A 12,866-nucleotide genomic window follows, 5' to 3' on the forward strand; every position below is an offset into this window, starting at 1 on the left:
TCCTTTTTGTTGATTAAATCCAATTCAAATATTCCAGAGAATTTATCATTTGCTCTTATAAATTATGTCTGTTGAGAGTGGAGGATTCTATCCATGACAGTACTAGACAAAATAGCAAGATCAGCATTGTGTCCAAATTTAGATCCGACATGGTAAAAAAGAAAAAATGCGTGACTGTCAATATACCAACACCCTCCCTTGTTTGCAGTTATTCCTATATGTATTCTATTTGCCTTTTTGACAAATCTCTTTCTAGAAACTGGTGTGCTAGAAGAAGACGTAGATTACAGCAAAATTCAAAACCCACAGTGTGGTGAGTGGCACCATTTACCACTCAAAACTGTTGAGTTCAGTGCCACTTCACCGCTGGTGAGGACAAATTTAGTTAAAGAAGATTACACAGTTCCGGCTTTACGTCTGTACACAGGTCAGTTATAAGATTAGTTCTGATTAGACGTTTCTTTTTTTTTAACCAAAAACAAACCACGCAAACAAAAAACAAACAATTCCGGCTTTTATGTCTGATTGAAAATGAATTTTTGGAAATTCTTTCTAAAAAAATTCTCGAAGAAAAGAATACCTTTCTAGAACAGAATACCAGTAGTATATTTTTACCAGAACAGAGACAGATAATTTAGATTTATTTTTAACACAATTTTAGGGGCAGGGAAACAGATTTTTCAACTCTGATCCGGAATAAAAGCCAACAGAATATTTGCCCATATCGGTACTTTTTTTAGAAACTTGGCTTTACATTTCTTTTTCTCTTCTCAATTTTTTCTCTTTTCTTTAACAAGATTATTTCCCAGAAGAAAAAAAGAATCTGAATTATTCAAGTTTAACCTTTTTTTTTGTTTTCATTACTCTTACCTACTTTTCCTTTAACTTTTGTGCTTTTCATCCTATCTATTATTATTCTTTTTCTTTAACTATAACTATAATCTGTCTTTAGAAATGCTTCCACTTCTTCTCAACAAACCATAGCGACAATTACAGAATCCTGTGAATTCACGTAGAACCTCATCTGAAGTAATTGGAGCTTGTGAATAAAGAACACAAATCTTGAGAATATGGCTGTAGAACTCCAAAGGCCTGTATCAAGGCCGTACCCAGGGGAGATTGACTCCCCCTCCTCCCCTGAAATGTTTTTCCGACTCGTAAAACGTAACAAAAATTTAAATAAACCAATTTTTGATGTGTTTTTTAAAGTTTTTTCATCTTAAAAAAATCCTTTTGTAACCACGCCCTAGCCCCTTAAAAAAAGTCCTGGATATGGCCCTGGCTTGTACTATAATTATTTATATATAATCACAGGGGACCCCCACACCCCATTAATATAACCCTAATGACCACCAAAGAAACTTGTGAAATTTATTATAGTTTATTAGAATTATCTCGACAGAATATAACTATCGAACAGCGTGTTTGCTTACTCGAGATCTCGAATGTTTCACGTCAAAGCTCAGTCTGGCTCCTCTTGTGAGTTTCTGTGGTCGCAATCCTTTTTTAACAGGGCTAGGGGGTGAAAAATTATTGTATAAAACCCTTATCTTTAATACCAAATTAAACGGTTTTCGCTAAAATTCCTAGCTGCATTTCCAAATTTCCCCCCTTCTAATTTTTGCTACATTGATTTTGAAACTTCGCACATGTCTGTTGCAAGTGTCGAAAGTGAGTATGGTGTATTAGAACTACCTCTATACAACATAACAGTCGGACACGTGTCCGTTTACGCAAGGTCTCAGTTTTTTTCCATTTTTCCTATAATGTCAACAACATATGCTTTTAATTTGCCTTTTTTGGGGAAATTAAATAAAATATTTTTTAAATATTTTTTTTTTAATTAAAAAATATTTTTTATTAATTAATTAAAATTAAATATTTTTAATTTTTCTTCTTCTTTGCTATAAGCAGAATTAAGTTCGAGCGGAAAAATTGAAAAGTCAAATCATGTCTTCAGAAATGAAAAACTATAAAAAAGACAGCAACATATAAGTATCGGGCAAAACTTATAATTAAACCAAGAAATAAAATAAACAAAGAAAATGGATAATATTTTGACCTTATATCGATCTGGAAACGTTTATCTGGAAACAGAAAAAAACTACCACAAACAGCTAAAAATACAAGAAAATGCTATTAAAAGAAGGAAAACTGTCGGGTCTTTTTTTTTTATTTTATTCATTGTCTTAATTAAAAGTCTAATTCTTAATTATATGTTTTTCTCCGTTTCCATTTTAATTATAAATGGAAAGGAAATAATTTCTGAGGAAATAATATATTTCTTTACTAAAAACGGTAGAAATGTAAACACTACTAAGTGTTTCAACCTAATTAGATATACAAGTGTTTACATTTCGATGGCACCGAAATGTAAATACTACTAAGAGTCTCAACCTAATTAGATATACAAGTGTTTACATTTCGGTGGCACCGAAATCTAAACCCTACTAAGAGTCTCAACCTAATTAGATATACAAATTTTAACATTTCGGTGGCACCGAAATCTAGACACTACTAAGAGTCTCAACCTAATTAGATATACAAGAGTCTCAACCTAATTAGATATACAAGTGTTTACATTTCGGTGGCACCGAAATGTAAACACTACTAAGAGTCTCAACCTAATTAGATATACAAATGTTAACATTGCAGTGGCATCGAAATCTAAACCCTACTAAGAGTCTCAACCTAATTAGATATACAAGTGTTAACGTTTCGGTGGCACCGAAATGTAAGCACTACTAAGAGTCTCAACCTAATTAGAAATACAAGTGTTTACATTTCGGTGGCACCGAAATGTAAACACTACTAAGAGTCTCAACCTAATTAGATATACAAATGTTGACATTTAGGTGGCACCGAAATCTAAACACTACTAAGATTCTCAACCTAATTAGATATACAAGTGTTTACTTTTCAGTGGCCCCGAAATGTAAACACTACTAAGAGTCTCAACCTAATTAGATATGCAAGTGTTTGCATTTCGGTGGCACCGAAATGTAAACACTACTAAGAGTCTCAACCTAATTAGATATACAAATGTGAACATTTCGGTGGCACCGAAATCTAAACACTACTAAGAGTCTCAACCTAATTAGATATACAAGTGTTAACATTTCGGTGGTGCCGAAATGTAAGCACTACTAAGAGTCTCAGCCATATTTTCTGCACCGAAACGGGATTTTGGTGATGTTAATAGTAAGCCTGTCTAAAAGTTTGTAATGAGTGTTGTCGCTAAGGTGTCAATTGCCACATGTTGAACATATCGGCCTCACTGTTCAAGACATGGTTAAAATCCTTGGTATGATGGTTGACGGCAACATGAATGGCATTCCCAGGCCAAGATCATTGTTCAGAAATGTACATTGTTGCGGCCTTTTGCTGCTTTGCGTCAATTCTTTATTCCTCCCAAGCAACTAAGGTCTAATTTTTGCACTTACGCTAGGCCAAGTTTGGAATACGCTTACCTGGTGTGGCACCCTCGCCTTGCCTTAACGTCAAGGTGACTTAACTTTTAAGGAAACAATAGGTTTAAAAAAAAAATTCTATGTATACATCAGCCCTGCCTACTTGTGGGTTGGGTGAAACTCCTTTCTTGAATAGCAATAGTTCCGGTCATTACAAAAATTTGCGTTTATGTTTTAGTAATATATAGTTTCTCCTCTTCGACCAGTATCTTAGGGTGGCAATAACAGAATAAATACAAATACAAATAAATACGGGTGTGAAAATCAAAAAAATAATGTATGATAATATTTGAAATAATTAAAAATCTTAAGATTTATTGGGGACTTAAAGCAACACTCCCTCCACCATCCATAAATGCTTGTTCTAACTTACTTACTTTTAATCGGTTCAGGAAAAAGGCGGGACAACCGCTCTTCCAGGAGATAGGTCACGAATTGCGGTTGAGTTTCAGTGGATACGATTATGGGTCATAGGATTTGCAATTTTGAACCAATGTGGCGAAAAGGGTGTGCGATGGTGACGAAAGCTACCAATGGTTGGCTTTGATTGCTTTCAGCTGACCAGCTGACCAGGAGGTCAGGTTGTAATTTCACCGGACCTCCTCTGCGTTTTCTCTTACCAGGGAATGGTTTGCAATGAGTACATTTAAGAAAAAAGGCTGGTCAGATATACGATAGTCCTGGCCGAACCAGGAAAAGTGACAGCTGTGGGTTATAGTTTCATTGTCTTACTTGTTATTGCATATTAGTCTTATGACTGCATCTTTTGATGATGTCTATGGTTGATCCATGATGCTTATCGATGACTCCAGCACAAAGAAGTCAATATAATGTTTGGATTTTAGAGTGGTCTTTAGCAGTTCAACGATAGGGATAAGTAAATACTTTCTATGACCGCAGTGAGTATACATGATTTGTAAGAGTAAGAGAGGAGAAAGTATAATCAATGAAAAATAAAACCAAAAAAGGGTGAGAAAACAAGGATTTTGTCAGTCAGTAGCAAAACATGAAGATAAACAACCGTCAAATATTTCGACAAGGACCTCCGCCAAGTCGTCCTCAGTGCTAAACAACAAAAAAGAAAAAAAAAACAACAACAAAAAGCTAACCTTTTGGAGTTTACTGCATAAGATGCACAAGGTCAGTGTCTATTTGTATCTTGTGGAGTAAACTCCAAAAGGTTAGTTTTTTTTTTTTTTTTTTTTTTTTAGCACTGAGGACTATTTGTCGGAGGTCCTTGTCGAAATATTTGCTTGTTTTTGTCTTCATGTTTTGCCACTGGCTGACAAAATCCTCGTTTTCTCACCCTTTTTTGGTTTTGTTTTTCATTTATTATTTCCTTTCCTCGCTTAGCTTCATAGGGATAAGTACGATTCGTCATCAATATTACCTTTCATTTTCTTTATGCTTATCTTTAGTTCTCTCATAGTGCTGTCAGGGCATCTGTCTGTCTTGGTTCTGTCATAGTGTCATAGTGCTGTCATAGTGTCTGTGTGTGTTTCTGTCAGGGCAACTGTCATAGTGCTCTTTAAAGTATGTCCTGCGTTTCTTGGGCAGAACTACCAAACAGCAAGACGCCGCGTCGTGTGTATGATTCAAACCTTGATAAGCGCGAGGGTATCTTGATAAGCGGGTGTGCAAAAACATTTTAGGCGCCGGGTATGTTTCTTATGATGATGATGATAGTGGGAGGATATTATGCCAACCGACCCTTAAAAAAAGAAGACATGACCTGACGTTGAAATTTGGCTTCAAATGTGTGTCACCTGAAACTCACCGATATATTTTCCTTAATTATCCCCACGCTAAATAAGACTATTGAAATTATTTTTTGTAAGTTTTTGCATTCACTAGGCAGCTGCACCTACTGAATTCTTTTTAATAGAGTATATTGAAACCTATCAAATTAGTTATTTGCTTATTTGTTCTTTTCCAGATAGAAAATTCTTTGGGTATTTAAAGATCGGGATAAATTAAAAATCTTCCATTTAGAACTTTTCTCAAAAGGCGCTATGGAGCAGCAACATTTTCAACTCAAATATTTTTTCCTTATTTTAGCTATAATTTTTGGTGGAATATAAATAACAGAGGCGTATAAAGGTTAAAGAGGCTAGAGCTTGAAATCACCTTCCCGAGCTTGATTCTGTAGACCCATTCTCCAAAGTCTCACTCTCCAAATTAAAAAACTTTTAATTTTTTAAATTGATTTTTTTCAGGGGGGGTCGAACCCCATAACGCCTCCCCTGGATACGGTCTTAAGTATGAACTTTAAAGAAGCATTTACCGCTGTATTGCTATTGTTGGGACAACAACTAGTTCCTCAGTAAGCTCCTCTCCTCTTAAACCTGATTTTAAATTAAAGTTTTGGACCTCGGGAAGGTGATTTCAAGCTCTAGCGTCTTTAACCTTTATACGCCTCTGTTATTTATATTCTACCAAAAATTATAGCTAAAATAAGGAAAAAATATTTGAGTTGAAAATGTTGCTGCTCCATAGCGCCTTTTGAGAAAAGTTCTAAATGGAAGATTTTTAATTTATCCCGATATTTAAATACCCAAAAAATACCCGGGAAGGTGATTTCAAGTACCAAGGAAAATAAAAATGAAATTTGTTTTTTTAATTGGTTACACGAAAACTTGCATAACTATATATATTTAAGAAATAATGAAAACCGAGACTTAATTTCCTATTGAAAGAAATTTCCCCACGCTAAATAAGACTATTGAAATTATTTTTTGTAAGTTTTTGCATTCACTAGGCAGCTGCACCTACTGAATTCTTTTTAATAGAGCTTATTGAAACCTATCAAATTAGTTATTTGCTTATTTGTTCTTTTCCAGATAGAAAATTCTTTGGGTATTTAAAGATCTGGATAAATTAAAAATCTTCCATTTAGAACTTTTCTCAAAAGGCGCTATGGAGCAGCAACATTTTCAACTCAAATATTTTTTCCTTATTTTAGCTATAATTTTTGGTGGAATATAAATAACAGAGGCGTATAAAGGTTAAAGTTGGATCACTAGATTTTGATCGTTTCTTTCAATTTTCAAATTACTCACATAAAATGAATTTTTCTGTCCAAACGGCGTTTCATAGAGCAAATAACTACGCCTATTCAATAAGTAATTGCAACTAATTACAATAAGCTATAGATAGATAGTGTATTTCCAAAGCCCAAGAGCCATATACACACAAAATTTTATGAAAAATAAAGAAATCGCAACAGAAGAAATTACGAAGCACACAGAAACATGATACATGCAAAAAATACCTAATGCGAGAAAATAAATGTAATTCCATATAATAAATAATAATTAATTGTAAAAACTTTTCCTTCTATCAAATCCCTTCTCTATGTACGCACCAATACGAAATATGTGGTTGGGTTACTACTTTGTAAAATACCAGGAAGCAGCAAAGCAATCCCATGTAAGTATTTTTCCCTTAAATCAGAGAGCACCGAGACTTTCGGAGAAAATGGTCCAAATCTTCGTCCTCATCTCTACAAAGAAGACACACATACCGACCATCAGGATGTACTATCCCCCTGTCGAACACCATTTGCCTGCTCTGGATTGAAAGGCAATTCACCCTAAGCTGAATCCATCGACATAAAATCGTAGCCGGTAAATTAAATTTAAAATAAACTTTCTCTCCAAAACAAGGTTTAGCCTGATTATAATGATTCAATGTCGTAGAATTTAAAACCAGCCCTTGCCAATACTGAATTTCTTGATCCTCTAAGATTAATCGTGCCTGGTTTACTAAATTTGTTGGTAGATCACGGGAACCAAGAACATCAGTCCATAAGTAACGCATTCCCACTCTTTCTAGTAATGACCTAATTTGGGATGGCCACGACGTTTTCGAATCATAACTCAACATCTGACAATAAGCTGCTCTTACTAGTCTATCTTCATTACACCTAATGAGCTTTAACCAAAATCTAAGCATCAAAAATTTTGAAACCCAAAACGAACAGAAGTTACAATAAATAACCGAGTCAAACTCAAAACGAGCAGAAATTAACCCGAGCAGGAGTGACAACCCCCATGCCTTCTCAAGACCAGAACATAATTTGCACTTTACTGAAAAAAAAACAACAAAGACAAATGAACGTAAGTTTTTATGCATATACTGATATTTATTCCTTAAAGTTTTAATAATTTTTGATTAATTAAAGGTCAAAAAGTGAAAACATTTAAGATATATTTTGTAAAATGTAAATCCGATGTCAAATGTAATTGTTTTCATTTGTATCTTACTTTTTACGTAATTTTAATTCCTTAGGTCCTTTCTTGTTTGTTGCAAATAAGTGTATTAACTGTTAATTATTAATCCAATGCTGGCCTGTTTTTTTTTAAGCAATCCAATGTTGACCTATTACGGAGGGAAAAACAGCTATTTTATACAAGAAAAGTATAAATTTCTTTGATTTTGTGCTTCAAATTAAGCATTGTGTGCTCGTGTGTCTCTGTCACACGAGAATTCTGAGATCTAATTGATTAAAAACTACTGAAAACTTCTTTTCATAACCACTCAACTTCAGAAGCCCCGCAACCATTTGGTGTCGCACTTGTCTCTGAACAAATGTGCAGCGCACACGAAGCTACCAGATATTATAATGTAGGACCGTCCTAATAACGGCTATACAGTATGGCATAGTTATATGCACATATTTTAGTTGGGGGGGGGGGGTAGCTAAAGCCTTGCAAGCGGGTTTAGGTTCAAATTCCTACACTTTTCATGAGAGGTTTCTTCGAGTGATTATGGGGAGGAAAGATTTACCCCTGACTTCTGTTCATTTGGGGGTATTATATTTATACTAAAATTGCAATATTTATGCTGAGGTGGGAGGGGGGTAAAACTCACCCTCGTATCGCGGAGACATAATTTTTAATCGTATGTATTAGTTTTTAACATTGAAGTGTCGATATAAAAAGTTAAGCTTCAGTTAAGCGGGACTTGATGGGGGATGACAGACTACTTCATGTTTAGAAAAGTAGTTATTCCTAAAATAGCCCTTATTCTCGAAGTGTGTTAAAATAAAAGTTACATTTTTATGTAGAGATTATTGGTATTAAGGGGATTTTAGCCCCTCCCTTATATTTGAGATCACCTCAAATTTAATATTAAAAGCCAAGAGAAATTAAATAATAACAAGTATTATTTTTTAATGAAAGTAAAGAGCAGCATTAGAACTTAAGAATGATCAGAAGATATCCTGTTTATAGGGGTGTTGCAATTCCAGTTTCTGGCCTCTCTTGCACCCGATGCAAAAATTTGATTGGCGCCCCCCTCTCTATCTCCCAAAAATTTTCAGGCGAACTTTTAACACAATTTTCTTTTATTAACAAAAATTTTATTTAGTTTAATCTGGTTTTTCTTACTTTACTACGTGTAGAACTACTGTATTAATTATCTCACCCCTCATTAACGCTAACTCATTTAGTTGTTCCTGGTCCATAATTAAACTGAGAACACTCTAGAACATAATTAATCTAAGTTTACTAAATAACTGTTCATTATTGGCCACCGACACTACAATCGCTAACAATATTTGATCGGCAACTGTTACATTTGCGAAGACCCCTTCATCTTCGTATTGTATAATTAACTTTAACGCATCTGTAGATTTCTTTAAGGAAATGTCTCGGTGTTGAAATATTTTATTCATATCTTGGATTTCATGGAACAAGTGAATGGGATATAAATCCTCGCAATATTTTTTTCACCAAGTTTGAGGCAATTCGCTTTAATATCATCAACATTAGTGCTGTCTTGAAATAACTCTTCTATAATAATCAAAATTTCGGATTCAATTTGCTTATACTTACTACCAACTGCGCCCTCTATTTTGTTTTGATAAAAATAAAATTACAAAAGGATTATAACGGTTAGATTATTTATTTGAAATTTTGCGCCCCTAAATTTCTGCTTCCGGGGCAAATGCCCCCTCTGTTCCCCTAAAACCGCCTCTGTGCAATCCCTTTTTTATGCTTAAGTTTGACTTTTTTTCTGAATACTTTATGAATGAATAGTCTAACATAGAACAATGTGAGAAAAAGTTTAAGTTTTTATTTCAATACTTCAGAATGAAATGACTTATTTAATTTGCATTTGTTCTAAACAATCAGCTTTCAGATCAAATACTTTGAAAATCAATCGGTAAATACAATACATGCAATTGCTAACTGGCTTGAGTTGTTGAACTGGCTTGAGTTGTTGAACTCTAAAATGGTTTCGTGACAGCCCTAGTTAAACTTAGGCATAAGTTTAACTAGAAACGCAGAGAATAACAAACCAATCCATACGCGACAAGACTGGCCAGCCTCTTGTGACATATATCATAAGAATACGCCACTGGAAATATCTTGGCCACGTACTACGTATGGACAATCTCCGACTACCAAATGTAGCGCTCCATTGGCAGCCATCGGGTCAACGCCGCAGGGGCAGACCCAGAAACACCCTGTGTCGAACGTTCCAGACAGATCTCCGTAGCGTGCACGCATCAATCCAACCTCAGTGGGAGGACATACTGGCAGCAGCAAACCTGCGGGAAGATTGGTGGCCCCTTTTTGATACTAGAGGCACAGGCGGGTCTAAGGTAAGGTAAAGAGCGAAGCATACATATATGATAAAAGTAATCTTATCATAGAAGTAAAGAGATCGCATTCTTTTATTACAGGACCATCCACAATATCTATTCTTGATTTCATATCTGAGGGGTTCCAGAGAGTCTGGAGTGAGCAAAAGTTCGTTTTGAACAATAAAGATATATTCGCACAATATTTTGAATTACATCCAAAAGAAGAGAAAGAAGACGTGGTACGTAAACTTTCTGTCTTACCAATTTTAAGTCGATTTTCGAGCATAACGATTTTAGTTTTACCGAATTTTGATTTTAGAGTGTATCGAAGTTTGTTTTAGATTTTTTTTTTTCATTGTTTTTAGCTGTCGGGATAGACAATGTGCTCCATGGGCATACGTTTGAAAGTTGTAATTTCTAAAATTACATATTACAAATATACGTACTACCCCAGATCCATAGAAGATTAAAGAAATATACCGAATTTGGGGTTTGGGCTAGAACCTAATAGATAAGTAAAGCCTCCTAACTTAAAATTTCTATTCAGTACTCAAATGTACCTGTGACTAAGGAAAGCAAAATAGAAAAAAGAAGATCTGTGGTATGGGATTTTTTCCCAACCGAAGAAAGGGAGCAGGGTTGAATTTAATAAATTTCTTCCCAGTCTATTCGTCGTATAACTTGTGGAATTCAATAGTAATTTGCTTTATATGAGGGCTAGCGCTTGGAAGTAGTATATAAATCTCCGATGACTCAGGGCTACTTTAAAAATTAGCAACCTTTAGTTGGCCAAAACTCGATCCCGTATCACCTCACTGCCAGGTCGTGAAAAACAAGTTTAAATACGGAGAAAAATTGATGCATTAGGCCCAGCGCCCATGGGGCAACTGTTTCAAGACAACGCTTAGAAACTAGCCTCATCTGCAACTGACTTACTACCAGTTTGCAACCAAAATGAAACGTGTCTCCGTCCACGGACGTGAGTGGTTGTGGATCAGTTGTGTTTATCTAATTGAGCAGTGTAGTGTGGTTAACTTTGCTTAGTTCCGACGAGGAAGACTTAATTCATTACTATGAGTACCGCAGGTTTCGTAGGGCTCAGAGGGAGTATTGGGTCCATCCCTACTTGGAAAAGAATGCAAAGACTCGTCTGTTCTTAGCAGCAAAGCTTTCTCTGTCACGCCTTTCCTTGAGTACGCTGGAAGTTTATAGTTGTACAGCTCTTCATGCTTCTCCACTTCTCCTACGAGTCTCACGTTTAACTCCTGGTCTGAGTTGAGAGCCAAAATAATTGGACAATATCAACGCGGTAGCTCCCGGAACCGGAGACTCTTACGGAACCGGTTTTTAGACAGATCGGAAATCAGTCTCATCTGGATTGCATCTTGGGTGGGCCGCTCTACTTCAAGGCGATGGTCACAAAACAGTTGCGTGCGCAATCGGTTAGCAATTCTAGTCTCTAAACAGTTACCCCGTGGGCGCTGGGCCTTAAAGAAGTGATTCCCATACGCAACCAGGTGGTTAGGGAACCGCCAAGATAAACCCTTTTAATAAAAAAGATTCTGGGTGGAATGTGCTTATATGAACACTTTTTTGCTCTGGAATTTCTTCCAAAATTTTCAGTTAGAGGTACTACACCGCGGTTACCGAAGTCCAGGAATTTCCGCAAAATGCTCGTTAATATCCTTTTTTCGGTTGAGGCCAAAGAGAATGGCGAACTGGCAAGAGTTGAACTGTCGCTAGCATTGAAAAAATCACCGTTCAATAAGGACCTATTTTATGGTTGCTTCTTACCTAGGAAATTCTTCAAGATTAAAGCTCAGCTTGAGCTTTATTTACACCGATTTATTTAAGTTTGAGAGCTTGACTCAATAAAACTGAAATTTTTTAATGCTAGATTTGCGAAACATTTACTATTCAGCTTATCCAACTTCAGCTTACTGATCGCTGGCCTAACAAATTTTCTTCTTTGATTATCAGTGTTTTATAAATTCAAATTATGTGCTAAAAAATGCTGCGGTCTATTTGAAAATTCCTGCTTATTGTTAACACGGGTACGCTCTTAAAATACTAAAAGAAAGCATGTCTTACTCTTAAACAGGTTTTGCAGCAGTTTTCGAATAGTGGACAATAATCATTTCCTTGTTATGTCTAATCAGGGATTATGGTCAAATTTTAAGTCTGTCAGTATATGCCTGATAGGATTTTTGGTCAAATGTATTATCAAGGGACCATGTTCAAATATTAAATCTGTCTGTAAATGCCTGATTGGATTTTTGGTCAGGGAATTATGCTCAAATGTTAAGCCCATCAGTATATTCCTGATAGGATTTTTGGTCAAGTGCATTTTTAAGGGATTATGGTCAAGTGTTATACCTGTCAGTATATACCTGATTTTTGACCAAGTGACTATGGTCAAATGTTAAGCATGTCAGTATATGCCTGATGGGAGTTTTGGTCAAATGTGTGGTCAAAGAACTGTGGTTAAATATTAAGCCGGTCAGTATAGGCCTGATAGGATTTTTGGTCAAAAATATGGTCAAGGGACTATGGTGATATGTTAAGCCTGTCATTATATGCCTGATAGGATTTTTGGTCAAATATATTGCTAAGGGATCATGGTCAAATGTTAAGCATGTCAATATATTTCTGATAATGGTTAAGCCTATCGCAATAGGAATTGCAACCTGCGAAAGTCACAGGTTATCAACATTAACACCATCTCAGAGATGATCTTTTGCTTCGTTGGTTCGGTCATTGCGCAAATGATGTTGAAATTTTTCTCTTCTGTTCTTACTGTATCA

At 35.6% G+C, this 12,866-nt stretch overlaps 1 protein-coding gene across 1 annotated transcript in view; it reads left to right on the forward strand.

The window, feature by feature from the left end:
- Positions 1-12,866, forward strand: part of LOC148940957 (acylglycerol kinase, mitochondrial-like) — a 33,414-nt gene that overhangs the window by 19,350 nt on the left and 1,198 nt on the right. The window contains exons 6-7 of the mRNA XM_089104793.1: positions 257-427; positions 10,162-10,301. Of these exons, the coding sequence (XP_088960919.1) occupies positions 257-427; positions 10,162-10,301 (311 nt within the window). The remainder of the gene's footprint in view (positions 1-256; positions 428-10,161; positions 10,302-12,866) is intronic.

This window comes from Artemia sp. Qi Xiang Cuo, chromosome 19 (genome assembly GCF_049724085.1).
Source record: "Artemia sp. Qi Xiang Cuo chromosome 19, ASM4972408v1, whole genome shotgun sequence".
NCBI classification, from domain to species: Eukaryota; Metazoa; Arthropoda; class Branchiopoda; order Anostraca; family Artemiidae; genus Artemia; species Artemia sp. Qi Xiang Cuo.